At 40.7% G+C, this 22386-nt stretch overlaps 2 protein-coding genes across 2 annotated transcripts; both read left to right on the plus strand.

Moving 5' to 3' along the window:
- Nucleotides 1-2106: 2106 nt before the first annotated feature.
- Nucleotides 2107-3051, plus strand: LOC138786454 (olfactory receptor 5V1-like). Its single transcript, XM_069963442.1, has one exon. It carries the CDS (start codon nucleotides 2107-2109, stop codon nucleotides 3049-3051), a length of 945 nt encoding a protein of 314 aa, XP_069819543.1.
- Nucleotides 3052-12601: 9550 nt separating this feature from the next.
- LOC138787043 (putative uncharacterized protein DDB_G0290521) lies at nucleotides 12602-18578 on the plus strand. Its single transcript, XM_069964145.1, has 20 exons — nucleotides 12602-12705; nucleotides 13345-13398; nucleotides 13511-13573; nucleotides 14427-14468; nucleotides 14607-14648; nucleotides 14802-14837; nucleotides 14979-15023; nucleotides 15172-15210; nucleotides 15300-15338; nucleotides 15491-15526; nucleotides 15651-15689; nucleotides 15830-15871; nucleotides 15955-15996; nucleotides 16142-16177; nucleotides 17106-17141; nucleotides 17294-17332; nucleotides 17458-17496; nucleotides 17975-18046; nucleotides 18145-18292; nucleotides 18383-18578. Exons 1-20 carry the CDS (start codon nucleotides 12618-12620, stop codon nucleotides 18402-18404), a joined length of 999 nt encoding a protein of 332 aa, XP_069820246.1. The 5' UTR covers nucleotides 12602-12617; the 3' UTR covers nucleotides 18405-18578.
- The last annotated feature ends 3808 nt before the right edge of the window (nucleotides 18579-22386 follow it).

Consider the following 22386-nt stretch of genomic DNA (forward strand, 5'->3'; position numbering starts at 1 on the left):
GACTCTTGGCTCCTGGCTCAGTTATTAGGATGGACTTGAAGGACTGGAAGAACAGTAGTTCTTCAGTGTGGAAATGCTTTCTTCCCTGCCTCCAGTAGCCTCACTGAGGGTGTTACTAGCCTAGCATGGCTAGTTCTGAAACTCTTTTGATAAAAGACTAACTACCTCACTCATCGGAACCTCTCGGAATACTGCTCTCCTCTCACTACACACTTCTCATCACATGGGCTGCTTCCCCACTATTTAAAGGGGTACTCCAGCTAGGGGGGGCACTTTTTTGCTGGGACCACTCACCTCCCCGGTTTCAGCGGCGGGTCCCGCATCACGGCGCTCTGGTGCCCGATTCCCGACTGCTTCCTGGTGTCTGACGTGGGCCCGAGGCGGGATCTGAGCGGACTTGAAACGGATCCCGCCTCCTTGGTTCTTATGGTAGTTTTACACAGAAGGATTTATCGTTCGAATTTGCACGATAACGATCGAATTCGTACGATAATCATATGATTAAACGCAGCGAACAATCAAACGACGAGCGAGAAATTGTTCATTTTGATCTTTCAACATGTTCTCAAATTATCGTTGGTCGTTCGCAAAAAATTCGCAGATCCTTTAGTGTAAACATTCTTTCATCGATTTCACCTATGTGTGAGATAGGCTTAAACAATCGCAAAACAATCGCATAACGATTTTTCCGTACGATGTATCCGTCTAAGCGCTGATCGTTATAAAAAAAACATTGTTCATTCAAAATCGTTAATCGTGCGAATTATCGCTCCGTGTAAAAGTACCATTAGTCAGTGTCCCAGGCAGTGGCAGACACAGAAAAATATGTGCAGCAGGTCACATAGGTGGTTAACCCTTTAGGTAAACTTTTCTTCAGCTGTGCCAAGTAGTACATAGAATACAGTGACATCTAATGGTGGGAAACACGGCCTACACATGTTAGAAACAGCAGTGGCACACCCACTATGGGACACTGCATTACTGCTTGCATCATCAACTGGCTGTTCTAGGCACTACAGGGTTCAAATGAGTGCTGCTGGTAGCCGATCATGAGAATGAGGGGGAGAGGACCGTGCTGCAGCACACCCTCTACTGGCTCTGTGTCATGTGATATCAATTGGGCTGCATAGGCTTACATAGGCAATCAGGAGAGGATCAGGCTTAGAGTGGTCTGCTACTGGCTTGTTCTTCCGATTGGTATGGATCTGAACACTCAGACCAAGACTGAACAAGAATTTAGACACATCTCTATGACATATTAAAACTTTTAAAAAAAAATGACAGGTAAACTTTAACCCTTCGACGACCAAGGGCGTAAATGTATGTCCTGGTGCAGCTAGGGGAGTTTAGAGGGGGTCACATCAAATTCAGAAAAATTGTGATAAAAAGTGATCAAAAAATTGCATATACACAAACAAATATTCCATATAAAGTACAAATCATGGCACAAAAGATGACACCTCACATAGCCCCATAGACCAAAGGAAAAAAGCGTTATAGGGATGGTAATAAACTTTTTTTTTATTTAAATTTTTTAAAAGCTGTCAAATAAAATAGAAGTTAAACAAGTTACATTTTTTTATAGATAGAATTGTAAGGTGTATTTTTAATTATCTATGGAAGGTATTACCCAACCAATGACTTTATTATTCACATTCACAAGGTATAATAAGACAGGTAATCCCTGTTGGAAGCACAGATGACTATAAATATAACGCTCTCTCACAATACCATTGTACTGCTGTCAGTTAGAAGCGTAAGGCACAATATAATCTAGGAGGTAACACTGCATTGATCTGTAGAGCTAACATACATAACATACTGTATAAAACTTATGTTAATGTGTTATTTTCTTCTGTCAGGTAAGAAAACATATATAGCATGTTCATATACATATATGCGCAGTATTATCCAAAGTAATTTAAGAGACATAAGGCTTATAAGCTATAGATTATACACATAAATAGGTTATCAGTGCTTTAGAGTAATACTTTCTTTTTTTACTACTGAAAAAAATGGTGTATTATACTAATTGTAAAGTACCGTATGTAAAATTCATATTTAATGACAGTATATCTTTTCTAGTAGGAATACTCAGGCAGATGCATGGCAAACAACCACACCACGTTGGTCTATGAATTTACCCTGCTTGGACTGACTAATAATGCTAAGAGTGAACTGATCCTCTTTGTGTTCTTCTTAGTGGTTTATGTGATAACAGTTTTAGGCAATTCTCTGATGGTGATTATTATTACTCTGTCGTCAGCTCTTCAGTCTCCAATGTACTTCTTCTTATGTAACCTTTCTATTGTAGACATGTGCTATACCACTTCCACCGTTCCTAAACTTCTTCAGGACTTTTTGTCTGATGTGAAACGTATCTCCTTCTTTGGTTGTGTTGCACAATTATATTCCTTTATATCTTTTGGTGGGATTGAATGCGTCCTGCTTGCTGCTATGGCAGGTGATCGCTATGTGGCTATCTGCATGCCACTGCGCTATACCGAAGTCATGAGTTGGAAGATGTGCACTATACTTGCTGCAGTATGTTGGATCATTGGCCTTCTGAATTCTCTCGCTCACACAGTCTTCACATTTCGGTTACCTTTTTGCAGGTCTAAGTCCCTCAACCATTTTTTCTGTGACATCCCCCCACTTCTTGCACTCTCCTGTGCGGACACTACTATTAATGAAGTTGTGGTATATACTGCTGGGGGGTCAGTAATCCTAGGATCTTTCATGTTAACAATATTGTCCTATATTTTTATATTTAAAGCAATTTTAAAAATTAGGACAACAACAGGGAGACAAAAAGCCTTTTCCACATGCGCCTCTCACCTGGTAGTGGTCACACTTTATTATGGAACCATTGTGTTTACATACATTCGGCCTACATCGACTTATTCCCTGGATCAAGATCGTGTAGTTCCTGTTCTGTATGGAATCATTACTCCTATGTTAAACCCAATAATTTATAGTTTGAGAAATAAAGAGGTTCATGGGGCACTAACAAAAGTCCTGTTGAGAAAAAAGAGGGGCCAGAATATGTAATGTGGGCAGATCACCATGTAACTTAATAGGACTTTATAATTCATGGCTAGAAAAAGTATTTGCTTTATGTAATGCCTAAACTAAAGCTTTGTTCTTAGCACCTGCGCTGCTTCTACATATAATTCTAGTTATATTTATATGTGAAAGGGTTTTTCCGGCATCCTAATTTTTTTATATTTTGCTAAGGGTGCAATGAAAATAATACTAATTTTCTTTGGCACCCCGAAGCTCAGAGTCTAGAACCTTCCAGTTCTCTGTCATCACCACTTATTCCTTCTTCCGACGTTGTATGGAAACAGTAACTATGCAGCTTACTTATGGGAGCTGTACTCATAAGCAGCTACTTTGAAGAAACTATAGAATGAAATTGCTGCCACTTGATAAATACCAGTCTTGGCCTCTGGACTTCAATATATCACCAAGATGTATCCTCTACCAAGTATACAGTTTTGTCACAGATAGCAAGATTTGATGACCATTAGATTAAGGCCGTATTACACAGCCCGATAATGTTCGGGAAGCAAGTGCCGACCTGTGAGCTCAGTGCTCACTTTCCCCTCATTCACCGTTAGCTGACTGTGCTATTGCATGCACAGACAGCGAGTGGGGAGCAGCAGGAGGGGCCACTCAAACAACGCTTATATTGTAAGCCCATTATAGCGGTGGTCTGCTGCTGCTGCTCCTGTTACACGCAGACCGCATACATGCTGCAGATCGTCGGTTGCACAAATCTTGGGCTCTCAACATGTTGAAAGACCACCATCAGCATGTGCCATTAGACTAAACAATTATTGGCCAGAACAGCCGGTAATCAGGCAGGTAGGTGTCATTCAACTTGTACATCACTATCACTGTGCTTTTGCTAATATAAAATAGTATCTTGTTAGTCATTCAGGCATTGTAATATATATATATATATATATATATATATATATATATATTCATTCAGGTGTAAACTCACCCACTGTTCAGTATGATCTTTTATTACATATTGAGCTGACTTTGCAAGTATAGATGCTAAAGCGACTCTGTACCCACAATCTGACTTCCCCAAACCTCTTGTACCTTCAGATAGCTGCTTTTAATCCAAGATTTGTCCTTGGGTCTGTTCGGCAGGTGATGCAGTTATTGTCCTAAAAAACAACTTTTAAACTGGCAGCCCCGTGCCCTTTGGCCGGGGCTTAGTTTGTGTATGCATTAGGCTAGCACAACCTCTCTGTCCCTGCTCCCCGCCCTCTTCACCATTTTTCCTATTCCTCTGCAGTGAAAACTACACAGGGGGCTTAACGATCCAGCCCATGTGCCGGGCTCACACAGCTGACGAATAGGAGGCAATCTGCCTGGAGCATTCCTAATGATAAGGAGGGACAGAGAGGGTGTGCCAGCCTAATGCATACACAATGTAAGCCACGGCCAAAGGGCACAGGGCTGCCAGTTTAGAAGTTGTTTTTTTATGACATGAACTGCATCACCTGCCGAACGGACCCCAGGACAGATCTTGGATTAAAAGCAGCTATCTGACGGTACAAGCAGTTTGGGGGGGTCAGATTGTGGGTACAGAGTCACTTTAAACTTCACACACTTTCCTTGTCCTTGAACCTTAGTAGGGCCTTATGTTACACTATTGAGTACATTATGTTAGGGATGTTATTTCTTAGAAGCAATGCTTTTATAAATTCAATAAGGTTTTATTGATTTTAGATTTGCACTTATTTCGGCAAAAAAGGGGTTATGCCCCTACTGGGTATCAGAAGTACACAGGGAAAAATGCATAACTATCTTATCTTCTATGGTACTGTCCAAAATCAAACATTTTTTATTATTTATTTATTGATTTATTTTTATTATTATTTGCTGCATGAGCATTAGAAAATTCTACATGGAGTGATTTTTGCATACATATGACTAGGCTTTAAATTACAGTGATTGATGTTATATAAAAATTGTTTGCATTTTGGCAAAAAGTTTGCATTTAACAGCCTTTACTCCAGTTGTCCAAAACCACCAAGATAACCTGTTGGATAGTCATCTAGACAAAACAGCGTAATGACGGACATCATCTTAAATTCAAAGTGACAACGTCATTTTAAACTTAGCAGAAAAAAGTCTTAACAAAGCCCTTCTATATATATATAAATTATTTGCATTGATCACACTGGAATTTGTACTGTTACAATTTTATGTTTGTAATGCTTTGTTCAAAATCCAATAAAATTGTCATTACAAAAAAAAAACTGCATTTTGCCTGTAACAAGTATACACTGCAGTTCCGCTTCAGGCCACTAGAAGTGCTTTGTAAGGAAACTGACAGAACAGAATATAAACAAACAGTTATGGGCCGGGTTCACAGGACAGAAGACACTGGCCATTCTGTGACCCGGCCGTGTCACAGAACATCCGGTGTCAGTGAAATTCATCCCGGACGGTACTGCAGTTCCAGCTGTGTCAGTTCACACGCTCCATTGTGTGAACTGACAGGTTTTCTGTGGCTACTATTTAATGAATGTCAGTTTTTGCGGGGCCGCTAGCGATCCCGTCAAGAGTGTATACTATGTGTATACACTCCAGTCGGGATTTCCTCTAGCTGCAGCACAATGTAAGTGAAGTATTAATCACAGCTGTGTTGCAAATCACCAACAATGACCGTGGATAATACTTTACTTACGTTGTGTGAACATAGCCTTAGGCTGCGTTCACACAACGTCAGTATATGTATATTTCAGTCAGTATATTTCAGTCAGTATTGCAACCAAAACCAGGAGTGGATTAAAAACACAGAAAGGCTCTGTTCACACAATGTTGAAATTGAGTGGATGGCCGCCATATAATGGCAAATATTTGCTGTTATTTTAGAACAACGGCCGTTATTTACTGTTATATGGAAGCCATCCACTCAATTTCAAGATTGTGTGAACAGATCCTTTCTGTGGTTTTAATCCACTCCTGGTTTTGGTTGCAATACTGACTGAAATATACTGACTGAAATATACATATACTGACTGAAATATACGTAGTGTGAACCCAGCCTTAAGGTGTATTCCACTGAAACATAACTTTTCATATGTTGCTGCCCTTAGTGAGACTAACAATTTATTCCACACTTGTTATTATTATCATTTCAGTCTCCTTCCCCCAGTTCTGAGCTGCTGCTTTCTGCTGAAAACACAAAACTCTGTGTGTGATCTCTGTCTGTCACTTCTCCCCCCTGCCTTCTGAGACAGCTGATTTATACAAGTCCCTGACTAGCATTATCTGCAACATTGTAGCTTCTTTCTAATACTAGGAGGATTAATAAGAGTGAGTTCAATTGTAACTTGACCTCAGAATAACCCTCCTAACATAAATATACAGTTTTTTAGACTAGGTTAATAATCTTGGAAAACCTCTTTAAGTCAATTAAACCCCTTGCTTGCTGGGGCAAATGCAGTGCGCTCAGCACAGTAAGTAGAAAACAGTCTAGCCCTCAGGGGGTTAAGTGAGGATGCTTAGCATCACGTGTCACAGGTTCCTCTTCCTGGAGACCCAGATAACCCAGATGTTAGAGACCCTGATATAAGGTACAAAACATATAGGGGGACCTGTATCATGCAAAACTTTTTTTTTTTTTTTTAGCAGAGGGTACTTATTATAAGCTGCAAAAAATGTTATAACTGCAGCACAGAAAAACTATCATTAGGTGCAAGTGTCTTGATCATTTTTATGTAAAATTTTGTGCAATATTTACCTAAAACAGCTTGGCTAAAATATCTAAGCAATGGTAGCAGTGGAGTGCTGCTGCTGTGCAATTTTTTGCACAAAAATTTAAAAAACTGCATATGATAAATCAGCCTAAAAAAGTATCCAATTTAAAACCACACCCCTCCTGGCACAAAAATGGAGAAATTACAATTTTATATTGATAAATGATGCACCAAAAAAACTCATTATTAGGTAGGGACAGTGATCCCGACCTTTTGGGAGGTACTTCTTTATTGTTTCACATTATTGCCATGGGCATAATACCTTTATTTCCCCAAAAGTTAAGACTTAGCTTTTATTGATACTTTAAAAAAAAAAAAAATGTTTCCCAGTGATGTGTATTTACAGTGCTCTTATTAAAATAGGTGTACCTTGTTTGCTTATTGATATGTCGGCACAGTGACTGCCTATTGTGGGTATAATGCACGCACTAGAGGCGAGACTGTGGTGAATTACGATAATACGGGGTTAACATCACCTCCGTTTAATTTCAGGTATGTTAATTCACTCAATTTAATTGCAGTCTCTCATGGACAGTTGTTGCTCTCTACGATCTTGGGGTTATTGATGAGATGCAACACTGTATCTATGACCACGGCTTCTGCCTTATATGTGTGTGGCTGTCAGCCCAATCTCACTGTTTGGGTACGATCAGCTCTCGGCTATCAAGAGCAACAATTATTCACTAGAGACTGTGACAATTTGCAATTAGTGAATTAACATACCTGATATTAAACGGAGGTGAAGGCAACCACGTACCATTGTAATTCACTACAGTCTCACCTCTAGCCCGATAGCCGAGAGCTGATCGTACCCAAACAGTGAGATTGCGCTGACAGCCACACACATATAAGGCAGAAGTACAAACATGTTAATGCATGAGCCCCTAAATATTCCTTTTGTCCCTATTTCTCTTTGTAGAATAATACTTGGCATTCTGCATTGGTACAGGTAATCTATGCAGGACCACCCTTAGGGTAGATGTGTGGAATTTGCTTTTTGGTGTGCCCCTATGTAATAATAATAATAATAAGAAGAAGAAGAAGGGCCCTATATAGAAGGGACTGTGTGCACCCCAACATGGTATGAGACCCCTCTCTGCAGCCTTCAAATAGTATAAACCTTCATGTGCTGCTCCAACATTGTATTAGCATCCACTCTGCATCCACCATATGGTATAAGCCCTACCCTTCCCCGCACAGCCCCATATGGTATCTGCACTTCTACACTGTGAAGCCCCCACATATGCTATTAGCCCCACTATGCCATGTCCATACAGTATCAGTCTCTTCTTGCCCCTGCAGCCCCTTTTAATAAACCAACTGCAGCCAACATATATCAGCCCCCCTACTCCCTGTAGCCTCCATGTAACATCCCCCCCCCCAGCCCCCATATAGTATCAGCCCCCCAGGCCCCATTTAATCAGTTCACCCCTGCAGCCACAATTTAGTATCAGTCCCCCACCCCCCTACTGCCTTATATAGTATCAGGCTCCCACCTCAAGCCCCCCCCCCCCCCCCCCGTATGCAGGATCCAACTAATACTGACAAACAAATAACGACCAGGGTAGGACGGGTGGGGTGCACGACTAAGTAGAGGCAGACACTCCCCCCATCTGAAACAAAGACACCCCCCATGCTTCACTTCAGCCCCTACATGGTATCAGCCCTCCAGGTACCCATTTTATCAGATCTTCCCTTGCAGCCATCGTTTAGTATTAGCCCCCTCCCCATGCAGCCCCCACTGTGCAAAAACAAAATAAAAAACCCTCATACTCCAGTCTCCTTTCCTGCTCTGTTCCTCTCTGCTCTGATGTGCAACGAAGTCGATACATCAGCACGTCTATGGCTTATTGCGTTGTCAATCAGTGAGCCCTGTTTAAAGGGGTTTTCGCTCAAACATGACTTTAAGTATGTTGCTGCCCATAGTGAGATTAACAAATCATTCCAAACTTGTTATTATCTATTCAGTATCCTTCCCCCAGTCCCGAGCTGCTGCTTTCTGCGAAAACAGAAAAATCTGTGAGTGAGCGGTACTCTCTGACTCCCCCTCCTCCCCCCTCCCTTCTGAGACAGCTGTCCCTGGCTGGCTTTATCTGCAACATCTGTATCCATCCCCTCCTTAGTTGAACTTGATGGACATGTGTCTTTTTTCAACCGTATTAACTATGTAACTAACTATATAACTATATCTTGGTAATGCCAGGATAATTAATCTGAGGTCACTGTGATTAATCCTCCCATTATGTAAAGAAGCTACAATGTTGCAGATAAAGCGAGACGGGGACTTGTTCATATTACTGTCTCAGATATTAAAGGGGGGAAAGGGAGACAGAGAGAAAGGATCACACACAGATTTTTATGTGTTTAGCAGAAAGCAGCAGCTCAGAACTGGTGGAAGGAGAATAACCATGGGAAGCAACATATCAAACGTTACGTTTCAGTGGAATACCCCTTTAATAATAGGTATCAGTGATCACACAGGTCGCACACTCCTAGGATTGGCCCTGCATGCGCCATGGGCACAATGTTGGTAAATCTGGTACCATTTGATATTCGGTATTCTTGATCTCTCATGATAAATGGCATAAACACAAATGACGTCAAAGTGCAAAGTTGCCGATTTGACATCACATCTCAGACAAACTAGAATCAAAAGAGATCAGAAAGTCACATAAAGTGTGGTTTGATTAAAAACTACAGATCATGGTGCAAAAATGAGCAATTTCAGTACATTTATTTATTTATTTTTAAGTAAAAAAAAAAGTAGTCAAATAAATTAAAAGTTATATAATTTGTATTACCTGTATTATACCTGTAAGTGATATCACTGGTGTAATATACTTATATGTGACATCGATAGTGTATTATATTCATACAGTATGTGACATCGCTGGTGTATTATACTGGTATGTGACATCACTGGTGTATTATACTTGTATGTGACATCACTGGTGTATTATACTTATATGTGCCATCACAGGAGTATTATACTTGTATGTACCATCACTGGTGTATTATACTTGTATGTGACATCACTGGTGTATTATACTTATATGTGCCATCACAGGTGTATTATACTTGTATGTACCATCACTGGTGTATTATACCTGTATGTGACATCACTGGTGTATTATACCTGTATGTGACATCACTGGTGTATTATACTTATATGTGCCATCACAGGTGTATTATACTTGTATGTACCATCACAGGTGTATTATACTTGTATGTACCATCACTGGTGTATTATGCTTGTATGTGACATCACTGTTGTATTATACTTGTATGTGCCATCACTGGTGTATTTTAATACCTATAGGTGCCATCACTGGTGTATTATACTTGTATGTGCCATCACTGGTGTATTATACTTGTATGTGCCATCACTGGTGTATTATACTTTTATGTGATATCACTGGTGTATTATACCTGTATGTGACATCACTGGTGTATTATACCTATATGTGCCATCACTGGTGTATTATACCTGTATGTGCCATCACTGGTGTATTATACTTGTATGTGCCATCACTGGTGTATTATACTTGTATGTGCCATCACTGGTGTATTATACCTGTATGTGACATCACTGGTGTATTATACCTGTATGTGACATCACTGGTGTATTATACCTATATGTGCCATCACTGGTGTATTATACTTGTATATGCCATCACTGGTGTATTATACTTGTATGTGCCATCGCTGGTGTATTACACTTTTATGTGACACCACTGGTATATTATACCTGCATGTGACATCACTGGTGTATTATACCTGTATGTGCCATCACTGGTGTATTATACTTGTATGTGCCATCACTGGTGTATTATACCTGTATGTGCCATCACTGGTCTATTATACCTGAATGTGCCATCACTGGTGTATTATACTTGTATGTGACATCACTGTTGTAGTATACCTGTATTTGCCATCACTGGTGTATTATACCTGTATGTGCCATCACTGGTGTATTATACCTGTATGTGACATCACAGGTGTATTATACCTGTATGTGATATCACTGGTGTATTATACTTGCATGTGCCATCACTGGTGTATTATACCTGTATGTGCCATCACTGGTGTATTATACCTGTATGTGCCATCACTGGTGTACTGCTGCTTCACCCAAGGGCTAGGGAATGATGAGGGGCTGGGGTGGGCATGATGAGCAGAATGCTTCAATTCGCTCCTCTATAATGGTGAGCATAACCCCTTTATGGTGACATGACTGTGTAATATAACATTATTGTGGGCATGTCCAGGGCCTAAAGCACATAAAACATATATAATAGCATATAATATACACCCCACACCCACATATAGACACAAATTGCAAATGTGTATAACATAGAGTGCCGGCAATATATAAATATCATACATATACAGACACACCTTACACATATCGATATTGTACACACTGTTTACATGACACACATATACACATTACTATACTTAGCCTTCATAAGAGCAGGTGCGGGTCTGTAAGAGATGTATGTGGCAGTGTCTGCAGATTCCCTGCTGCCCTCTCTTCCTGTCCTGACCAGGGGGATGCACGCTGAAGCAGGAGGCTTGTCTAGTCTGGTCTGGTCTGAGGGAGGAAGAGGGTGTGTGGGGGGGATTTCTTTGGGAGCTCAATAGGAAGGGTGACACCAAACAGCAGGATATTTTACTGTTAGAGGCAGACTGTCATGGCTGCTGCAATGGGGCCCTTTGGGAATGGATAGGAAGTGGGGGAGGGACCCTGGGGAGAGGAGAGGGGGTTGTGGTTGCACACTACATGCTACTGTCTGTCACCATGGTCACTTGCTCGCCGTATACAACTCACTATACAGAGGCAGTGAGTGACCAGGTGACAGGAGTGTGCAGCAGTGCTGGAGTAATGTATATGGGGCCTGGAGAGGGTAAACAGGAAGTCACCTGTTCAGGGGCCCACCAATGGGGAGGAAGGGGGAGGGGTCCACCAATGTGGAGGAAGGGGGAGGGGCCACCAATGTGGAAGAAGGGGGAGGGGCCCACCAATAGGAAGAAAGGGGGGAGGGACTCCCCAGCAGCCCAATCAAAGTCAGACAAATAGTTATAATCGCTGACACCTTGGTGTAAATGGGAGTTTTCAAAAAATTTTATGTGACAAAGAAAATTAATTTGTTATATTTTCCACAAATGCGGCTCACCGTGCTGGATCAGTAACATTATATATTAGTAAATTGGACGATTACCCACATAGTGATACCTAATATGCTTTTTTTTATGTAAAATATTATATATATCTTCAATCATCTATTGTGCTCCATTAAAGTCTATAGGACAATGTAGGTCTGTGCAAACAATGTAACGGCAGGCAGCTATTTTGCCATAGACTTTAACAGAGCTGTGATAAAATCTCGAAATTATACACAGAGGGGGAGATTTATCAAATATGGTGTAAAGTGAAACTGGCTCAGTTGCCCCTAGCAACCAATCAGATTCCACCTTTCATTTTACAAAGAGCCTGTGAGGAATGAAAGGTGGAATCTGATTGGTTGCTAGAGGCAACTGAGCCAGTTTCACTTTACAGCATGTTTGATAAATCTACCCAAGAATCTCTATGTCCTAAAGGAGTAAACAAGAGCAGGTGATATCTGCCTGTAACTGTAGGGGGAGCCACAGAGCTAATACCACTATGTTGCATCATGGACACAATAAGTCAGTCATCAGCTGGAATGCTCTCCCCCCTGCAGCATGTGATAATGAAATCTTCCATGTGGTGACATATATGTGATGACATCATAACAGACTCGTGTTCTATAGTCTTCTGCCTGGTGAGATTTCCTCACACTTACCATGGCTTTCCAAGGACGAGGAGCAGCTTTGCTGCTTTATTTACTTGGAATGTCTTTGCTAAGTTTCTCATCAGGACGGCCTATTCCAGGTATTCTTACTAGTATTCTATACAGTATCCCTAATAGCAAATCTTCTCGGGGGTCTCCAGTAATATCCATGAAGGGGATTGGTGTCACTAATACTATAGCACTATTTAGAGCCTATACATATACACTAGCACTATACACAGACTATACTGTACATATATACTAGCAATATATACAGGCTATATATATATACAATATCTCTGTATACTGGCTATACATATACAATCGCATTATATACGGGCTATACATAAACACTATACAATAGCATTATATACAATAAATACTTTACATATACAATAGAATGATATACAGGCTATACATATAGAATGCCACTTTATACAGTGTATACTTATACAATAGCACTATTTACAGTCTATATATATATATATATATGCTTTATACATTCTATACATGTACAGTAGCGCTATATACAGTCTATACATATGCTATAAGACTATATACAATCCATACATATACAGTAGCACTATATACAGGCTATGCATATACAATAGCACTATATACAGGCTGTAAACATACAATAGCACTATATACAGAATAGAAACTGTGAATATGAGATATATTTTACACAGATTTAATAGAGTGTATAGAATCTGATAACTACTATGTCTTTGTTCTTCTAGGACGGACTAATGGATATAACATAAAACAGAGACTTCTGATACACAGCGGGGCTGGTGAGTGCACAGGGATGCAGGGGATGAGCCGGAGGATGACTGAATATTCAGCATGGCCCTCGGATGGATTTCCTGCTGATTTAATGGCTTCTTTTCTCTTTATCTCTTATAGACAAGGTTTCCGCTTTTACCACTGTGGCCGAGCAGACTCGCTCATTCCTCACTGACAATGACGGTAATATATCACATGATGTTTTACTATTCACACATCAGACTACCTGATGTTAGGAAGGCACCTACTCCTTCTCTTCCTCTCCCCTTTAGTTGAGCTCCTCCTCTTGCCCATCCAGTTTAACTGGGCCCTTTCTTTTACTCCTCCTCTTTAGTTGGGATCTTCCTCTTACCCATTACCTTTAGCTGGGCTCTTCCTCTCACCCTTCCCTTTTTGCTTGGCCCCTCCTCTTACCCCTCCCCTTTAGTTGGACCCCTCCTCCCAGCCCTTCCCCTTAGCTTGGCCCCTCATTTCACCCTCTTACCCTTAGCTTGGCTCCTCCTTTTTTCCCTCCCCCTTTCAGCTGGGCTCCTCCTTTTGCTCCTTTGCTATAGTTTGGGGCCCGCTTCTTACCCCCTTTCCCTTATCTGTGTTCATGCCACTGTCCCCCTTTATCTGAGGCCCCTTATTTTGCATCCTCCGTAGGCTGGGGCTCTCCCATATAGACTATTCCCCTCCCCCTTGTCAGACCTCTCCTCCTGCTCCTCCCACTTAGTCAGCCCACATGCTCATAACAGACTCAGTAAATCTCTTCTCATAATGTTTTTGTTGTGGAGTGTTCTCGGTATATAGTGATCAGTACCCACCACTTGTAGATCAAGGAAAGAGAAGCAGGGACTGGGGCAGATGTGTTGAAGACTCATTGATGTGAGTGGGGGGTGAGGACTGTAGCACCATCTGCTCACATCCCAGCTCTCATCTCATCTTGTGTTTCCTGGTCAGAGCCTTTCTTGGTGAAACAAGGCTGGAGGCTTTAATGTTATAGCTAGTGGTTTTTATTTTATTAGACATAATTTTTTTTCTGTTTTTATCTCAGAATTACCGATAGTGACCAATTTACCCAACTTAGACAATGAAGGTGAGTATGACTATATCCTCCTTTAGAGCAAGTCAAGGATGTCTTGAGTTCTCCAATACATTATTAGGGAGGAGGCTTTAATATTATGAGTTTTTACTTTTGTTTTTAATAAATATCAAACTTTTTTTTATATCTCAGAAACACCAAGAACGACACCGATACCTGAACCTGAATCTCAAGGTGAGAATGACTGTATCCTGCTGTTGAGCAAGGCAAAGAGGTTTTGGGTGCTCGAATGCAATATTAGGCATGTGACTAATGTAATAGCTATTATTATTATTATTATTATTATTATTATTATTAAGCATTACACTTTTTTTCTTTACATCTCAGAATTACAGACAATGACAATTTTACCGGACTATGACGGTGAGTATGACAGTATCCTGCTGTATCTGTGTTCTCCGATCATAACATGTCTTATAGAAACTTTAGGCAGGAGGATATAATATTATAAGTTTTTTTTTGTTTTGTTTTTAATTAAGTATCGAAATTTTTTTTGTATCACAGAAATACCAACAATGGCATCTCCACCTAAACCAGCAGACTTTGAAGGTGAGTATGACTATATCCTTCTATATCTATGTCCTTCCATCCTGACATGTTTTGCAGAAAAAGGAAGAAGAAACACAATATTAAAAGGAGGCTTTAATATAACTTTTCTGTTTTAATTAAATATTAAACATATTTTTTTATATTTTAGAAATAAAAACACCTTTACCTGAACCAGTAGACAATACAGGTGAGTATGACTGTATTTTGCTGTTATAGCCATTTCTTTTATTATTAATATTAATAACAAATATTACTCTATTTTTCTTTACATCTCAGAATTACAGACCATGACACCACCTGTAGTGGACTATGATGGTAAGTATGACTATTTCCTGCTGTGTCTGTGTTAACTCATCCAAACATGTTTCATAGACACCAGATGGAGAAACAATATTATACAGGAGGCATGAATATTATGAGGGTTTTTTATTTAAATATCAAATGATTTTTTTTCTTTTCTTTCTCAGAAATACCAACAATGACACCTGAACCGGACTGTGACGGTAAATATGACCGTACCCTGCTTTGTCTTCTCTTTTCTATAAAACATGTTTTATGGACACAGGATGGAGAAACATCCTTTAAAAGAGGCTTTAATATGACTTTTTTGTTTTTATTAAATCTCAGAATCCCCTGAATTGACTCCAGAACCAGCTGACTATGAAGGTGAGTATGACAGTATTCTGTTGTAGAGCAGGTCAGAGATGTTTTGGGTGCTCCAACACAATTTTACACTGGAGACTTTAATGTTCTTGTTACTGTACCTATTTTGTTAATGAAACATCACTTTTTTTTTTATATCCCAGAATTACAGACAGTAGCACCTTTATCTGTACAGGACTATGATGGTGAGTACAATATTAAACAGGAGGTTTTAATTTCATGATTTTTTGGCTTTATATATATATTTATTTATTTATTTTCCCCTCAGAGATACCAAGAAAGACTCCTGTACCTGAACTAAACAATGTGGGTGAGTATGACTTTATCCTGCTATTTTGCAGGGGAGGGGGGCAGGTGACTTTAATGTTACAGCTTATTATTAATGTTATGGTTGATGATGATGATGATTATTATTATTAATATTAAACATTACTCTTTTTTTCTTTACATCTCAGAATTACAGACAATGACTCGTTTACCTGACTATGAAGGTGAGTATGTCTGCATCCTGTTGTATTTGTGTTTGCTCATTCAAACATGTTTTATATAAACACAATACTATATAGGAGGCTTTAAAGGGGTAGTCCAACCCAAAAAATTTTCTTTAAAATCAACTGCTGCCATGAAGTGACAGAGATTTGTAATTTACTTCTATTAAAAATTCCAAGCCTTCCAGTACTTATCAGCTGCTGTATGCCCAACAGGAAGTTGTATTATTTCCAGTCTGGAGAGCAGGAGGGGTTTTCTATGGGGATTTGCTCCTGCTTTGGACAGTTCCTGACATGGACAGAGGAGGCAACAGAGAGCACTGGGTAAGACAGGAAAGAAAACACCACTTCCTGCTGGACATACAGCAGCTAATAAGTACTGGAAGACTTAAGATTTTTTAATAGAAGTGAATTACAAATCTCTGGCACTTTATGGCACCAGTTGATTTGAAAGAAATTTTTTTTGGGTGGACTACCCCTTTAAAGTGAATTTACCATCACGCACATTGCTTTAAGTCTTTTATATGAACAGACCGGCAACAGCTCAGGGATGCCAGTGCTGCGGTCCTTTTGTTGAATCGCCGCTTGGTTCCCCCGCACGGTGCTGGTCTGTTCCCAGGCAAGCGGCCTGGCCTGAAGCAATGGAGGTGGGCCCGACAGCCTCCAGTGCGACAAAACTCCTCTCCTCTGTGGCATGGCTCCATTGAAGCTGAGTCACAGAGGGGAGGGGGCTTTGTCACACTAGGGGCGGACGTGCTTCAAGCTGGACCAGCAGCGTGCGGCGGTCCAAAAAAAGGACTGCGGCACTGGCATCCCCGCACCGGCACTGGTCTATTCATATAAAAATGTTAACACAATGTACCTGATTCCTTTTTATACTATGAGGTTTGTTTGTTTTTTCATTAAATACCAAACTTTTTTTTCTTCTCAGAAATACCAACAATGACTCCTGTACCGAACGATGATGGTGAGTATAAGTGTATCCTTCTGTATCTGTGTTCTCTCATGCAAAGATGTTTTATATACAAAGGGTGGAGCACCACAATATGATGCAGGACACTTTAATATTACATTTTTTTTTTTTGTAATTTTTATTAAACTTCTTTTTTTATGTCTCAGAAATACCAGCAATGACTCCAGATCCATCAGAATATGAAGGTGAGTATAACTGTATACTGCTGTAGAGCAGGGCAGAGCTCCAATGTAATATTAGGCAGTAGGTTTTAATGTTTTTTTTTTTGTTGTTGTTTATTTATTAAACACTCCTCTGTTTTATATTTCAGAATTACCAGACACCACTTCACTCGGTCCTGATAATGAAGGTGAATATGTCTGTATTCTGCAGGATGCATCAACAGAGACAAAACATGTCCCATCATTCATACCTATGGCCGCCAGATCAAGATCTGATGTGAATTTCCTCTAATACTGTGGTAGATATTTATTAAGTCCAGCATTTTTTTTTTGCCTGGCTTAAAAATGTTCCCACAGTGTTGAGGATTGCTGGATTATGTAGAGGCACAAAGCCTCTTTATAAATCCAGTGTGCACCAGTATGCACACCCAGTTAAACCTACCTGGCTCCACTGGCATTGGTTTTCTTATCCACCGGAAAAATGTTAAATGCTCCAAACATAGAGGCCATGCCCCTCTGCGTGCTGCTGAACCCCCCTTTACGCCCCATCCCCAGAGAGCATAAATTATACGCAAAACAGGTGTTTGCAAGTGGGGCCTCTATGCCAGAAAATGACCAGTGCGCCAGATATTGCATTTCCACTATGAATGTCTCTGTTTCTTTCAGGTTTGAAGTCACCAGCAGCAACATCTCCTGCATCACCTTCTCCCCCGGCTCATGACATTGCTATCCTTGCTGGTTAGTGATACAATTGTAAAGTCAGATTCATCATGTGTCTTTATAGTGGTCGGATCTCCAGGGCTCTATAAATTAACTATAATACATTCTCTCTCCAGATAAAATTGACAACAACTTTAAAAACATGGACACAGCAATGAAGGAGCAAAATAAAATCATCATTATCGCCACCGCCTGTATTTCCACCACGCTCCTGTTCCTGGTAGCTGCCGTGATTTGCGGTGCTATACTATTCAGGACCAAACCGTGAGTAATGGGATTCCAGGGTTTCGCTTCTTCTTCTCTATATTGATGTTTAGTATTTCACTGAAATGTCTGAATTTTTTATATTAACAGAAAAGAACAAACCAGCATATAAAGCTGAAGAGAGCCTAGCAGCCACCATCCAGTACCCTGACCCTCTATGTCTTCACCCCTTCCCCAATATCCTCACCCTTCCCCCTTCTGCAAATAAAAATGTAAAAAAAAAAACCCCTCACCCTATATCTTAACCCCTTCCCTGATATCCTCACCCCTTCCCCAATATACTTTCCCTTCCTTCCTCAGCAAATTAAAAAATCCTTAAAAAAACCTTTTTTGTCTTCGTAAAAGTGATTTACCAGCTTCACAGTGTGGTGACCGAGGGGTCTCCAGGATGTTATATGCACAGCTAGCAGGTGTAGTGTTACTGCTGCGGCTATTGTTGAGGGGCCTGAGTAGTATGCTAGCCTTCCCAGGATCCCAACACACACTTCCATAATACAAGCAGTTACCCCTGTTTTACAATGTGTTGCAAGTTGCATCAAGCACACGGAATAAGACGGAAACTGGAAAACGTTTGCTTTTACTTGAAAGTTCTTTAAGATGCAACAACAGGAATACAGGTCACAGGGTATAATTTTTGATTACAAGAGAGGACATCTATTATCATTGGGCCCCTTGCGTACGCCTAACGTATCTCCGACTCCCTGATGGCAGTGGGGTCACGGAAAGGTGAGGCAGAGGAGTGCTCGCAGGCATAAATCATGATACAAATCTACATCTGTTGGAAGATTTGTTGAGCAGAACCTGCAGCGGGCGCAAGGCCGGCCAGGTTTACTATGAGGTGTGCGCCTCTTTTTAAATCCAGCCAATAAAAAGGGGGTGGGGCTTTATTTACTCGTATGAGGCCTTTAAAAAAATGTCCCTTAAGGTGTTTTTGCTTGGGAGCGGGTCTCTCAGATTGCTCCTCTTTAAGATAAAGTATCTCTGCTATGTGCAGGTAACTGAAGACTTTAGGTTTTAGGCTTCATTCACACAGGACGGATCCGCAGCAGATTACACGGTGCGAATTTGCAGCGAAATCCTCTGCGGATCCTATGCCGATGACTTTCAATGCGAATACATACTCGCAGCGGAATTTACATCCCTCTGTGATTATATACGTGACAGTGCCATTTACATCCCCCCCCCCCCCCCCGGCCGGCCGGAGCATCAGGGGGCGCCAGGCATCTTCCCGGCATCAATCAGTGGCTGCGGCGGGGACTAGCAATCCTTGATGTAAATCCCCCTGCAAGTATGAATTGTCATTCAAAGTCATCGGCATAGGATCCGCAGCTGATTTCACTGTGAATTTGCAGCGTAGAAGCCGTTGCGGATCCTACCTGTGTGAATCTAGCCTTATTGTGCCTTTACACAAAGAGATTTAGCTGACAGATTGTTGAAGCCAAAGCCAGAAATAGACAGAGAAAAAACAGAGAACAGGTCATAAAGACTGATTTCTCCTCTTTTCAAATCCATTGATGGCTTTGGCTTAAAAAAATCTGTCAGATAAAGGCACCCTAAGAGTTAGAGCCCTATTACACAGAGCAATGATCTGCCAAATCAGGCCAATCTGGCAGATTTTCGCTTGGTGTAACAAAGATACGATCATCGGCTGATCGTGTCTTTTGGTCCTGACCTAAAATCAGCGGACTCCAACTGCGCATCACTACGTGTAATAGCACTGTGTAATGCAGCCAACGGCTGATGAATTTTTAAAGAAAATAATAAAGTTTATACATAAAATGTAATTTAAAAAAAGCAACATAAGAATCCAATATCCTTCACGGTTTAAAAGTTTCTGTTTCCCATCACCTCCACGATCCGGGCAAAAAACTCTCTCTATGCCCATGATAGAAAGTGATGAAACATCTCCTGCATGAACTAGAGAAAAATGTTTAGCCACATTTGATGGATTTTTGGCGTTCACATGTGTAGCACCATAGATATGTTTACGTAAACGGTCTTTTAACCTATGGCTAGTGCAACCTACATAACCAATTTCACATGCAGTACAGAATACATAATAAATTAACCTAGTGGTATTACAGTTCACATAACTTTTGATTTTGTATTCTGTATTGTCTACCTTATTTGTAATTTGGTTTGTTTAATGTTTTTACAGCAATTACATTTTACCCCTCCACATTTGAAATTGCCCTTGGTATTTAACCATGTGGGGTTAACAGAATGTGTCTTGAGGACGTCTGGTAGATAAGTTACAACCACCTTGTACTATTTGTACCATCTTGATACAATACAGTTAAAAACCTTTCAATAATGTCCCGTATGTCAGAAAATTGCCGTGAATACATAGCGACAAACGTGGGCTTTCTTGAATAGTCAGTGGAAGATTGTCGTTTACTGTATAGGACATCTTTACGATCTCGCATTTGTGTATTATCATGTGCTCTAACAATATTATCATCTCTATAACCTCGTTTTTTTGATTGGCAGACTCTGCCTCGTAGCCTTGCAAGGAGGAGCAATTTCTGCGCATGCGCACGAATTCCCCCACCAGCAGGCTACGAATAGTATGAACAGGGTGGCAGGAATCAGCCCTAAGAACAGTATTTCCAGCAGTAGGTTTTCTATAATTATGTTTCTATTTTATCCAAATCAGCTGTCAGTTTTACATCCAAAAAAGAGAAACTTTTAAACCGTGAAGGATATTGGATTCTTATGTTGGATTCTTCATCTCCTAAAGGACTCAATCATAGACTGGATTTCATTATGAATTATTAATATGTGTTTTGTATTTTTGTAAAATCTTTTGTATATTTTTTTGAAATTTGGCACTGTGCACTTTATGTGTGTTTTTTCATGTCTTTTCACTTTAAATGTCTATGAGGAAAGCAATGCGATTCAGGTGTAGCATGGGAGGGATTATATGCTTATTTCCCCTATATTTATCCCAGCATACAGTACCTATGTACAATTCATCTATGATTAAGGGCGAATAGCCAGAAAAGCGTTAGATGTGTACCTTTCTTATTTTTGTATCTGCCTATATGTCTATTTTAATGGAATAAGAAATAAAAGACGAAACTTTTACTGGATGTGCTGACCCACGACTTTTACTGGCTGGCAAATAAACACACAATTCAGACAGACAGATGCAAAAAACACAGACAGAATTCAGCGCTTCCTCGGTCGCCCAGCACGGATGGAGGGGCGCGAAGTCACATCCCTAACAGTAACCACCCCTCTTATGAGGGGCCTCAGGACCCTCACAGGACTCATCTTCAGTAAAAAAAAATTGACATCTGACTCCCATTCATCTGAAGAAGAGTCCATGGCATGGAGAACAGGCTTACTGACAGGACGGGCAGAAGAACATGTTAAATTCACAGGAAAGACAGGTCCAGCAGAACTTAAAATATTGATTTCACCAGAGTGTACCTGTGCGCTCAAGTGACTTTCCTGGGAGTCACCTGAAGGCCAATGATCCAGGAGCTGGTTTTCTTGCTGCTTGGGACACTTGTGGCAGAAATTGGTGTAATGGCCACTGTCACTACAATAGTAACATAGACCGTTGCGTCTCCGGAGTTCACGTCTGGTCCTATCATCCAATCTTCCCAGCTGAATGGGCTCATCCATTCAGGAATAGCAGGGATAGCAACAGAGTTTTTGACAGAGTAGGAGACAAAGGTTTTAGAAAGGTCAGAGCCTACTTTCTCCCCATGTCTGTCACAGAGTATATGGTCGATACATATGGCCAAATTCATGGCCTGTTTAAGGGTAGGAGGATCTGGATGACCTGTCCAGGCATCCTTAATGCCATCCGACAGCCCCTGCTTAATTTGGCATCTAAGCGCAGGATCATTTCACCCGGATGGAACGCACTACTAGCGTGACTCGGCACAATACTCCTCCACTGGTCAATTGCCCTGTCTTAAGGAGGTCAACTGTTTTTCAGCTACCACTGTTCAGTCAGGGTCACCATATAACAGCCCTAAGGCTGTGAAAAACTGGTCTACTGAGGTCAGTTCTAAAGAGTCAGGGGGTAAAGAAAAAGCCCACTCTTGTGACGGACTTTGTAGCAGGGATATGATAATGTT

This window comes from Dendropsophus ebraccatus, chromosome 3, assembly GCF_027789765.1.
Source record: "Dendropsophus ebraccatus isolate aDenEbr1 chromosome 3, aDenEbr1.pat, whole genome shotgun sequence".
NCBI lineage: Eukaryota > Metazoa > Chordata > Amphibia > Anura > Hylidae > Dendropsophus > Dendropsophus ebraccatus.

What these genes read in the sequence shown, in the direction of transcription:
- LOC138786454 (XM_069963442.1), top strand. Translation starts at nt 2,107, where the DNA reads ATGGCAAACAACCACACCACGTTGGTCTATGAATTTACCCTGCTTGGA.
- LOC138787043 (XM_069964145.1), top strand. Translation starts at nt 12,618, where the DNA reads ATGGCTTTCCAAGGACGAGGAGCAGCTTTGCTGCTTTATTTACTTGGA. An exon ending in TGACATTGCTATCCTTGCTG is followed by an intron (nt 18,047 to 18,144) that starts GTTAGTGATACA and finishes TTCTCTCTCCAG; the next exon opens with ATAAAATTGACAACAACTTT. An exon ending in ATACTATTCAGGACCAAACC is followed by an intron (nt 18,293 to 18,382) that starts GTGAGTAATGGG and finishes TTATATTAACAG; the next exon opens with AAAAGAACAAACCAGCATAT.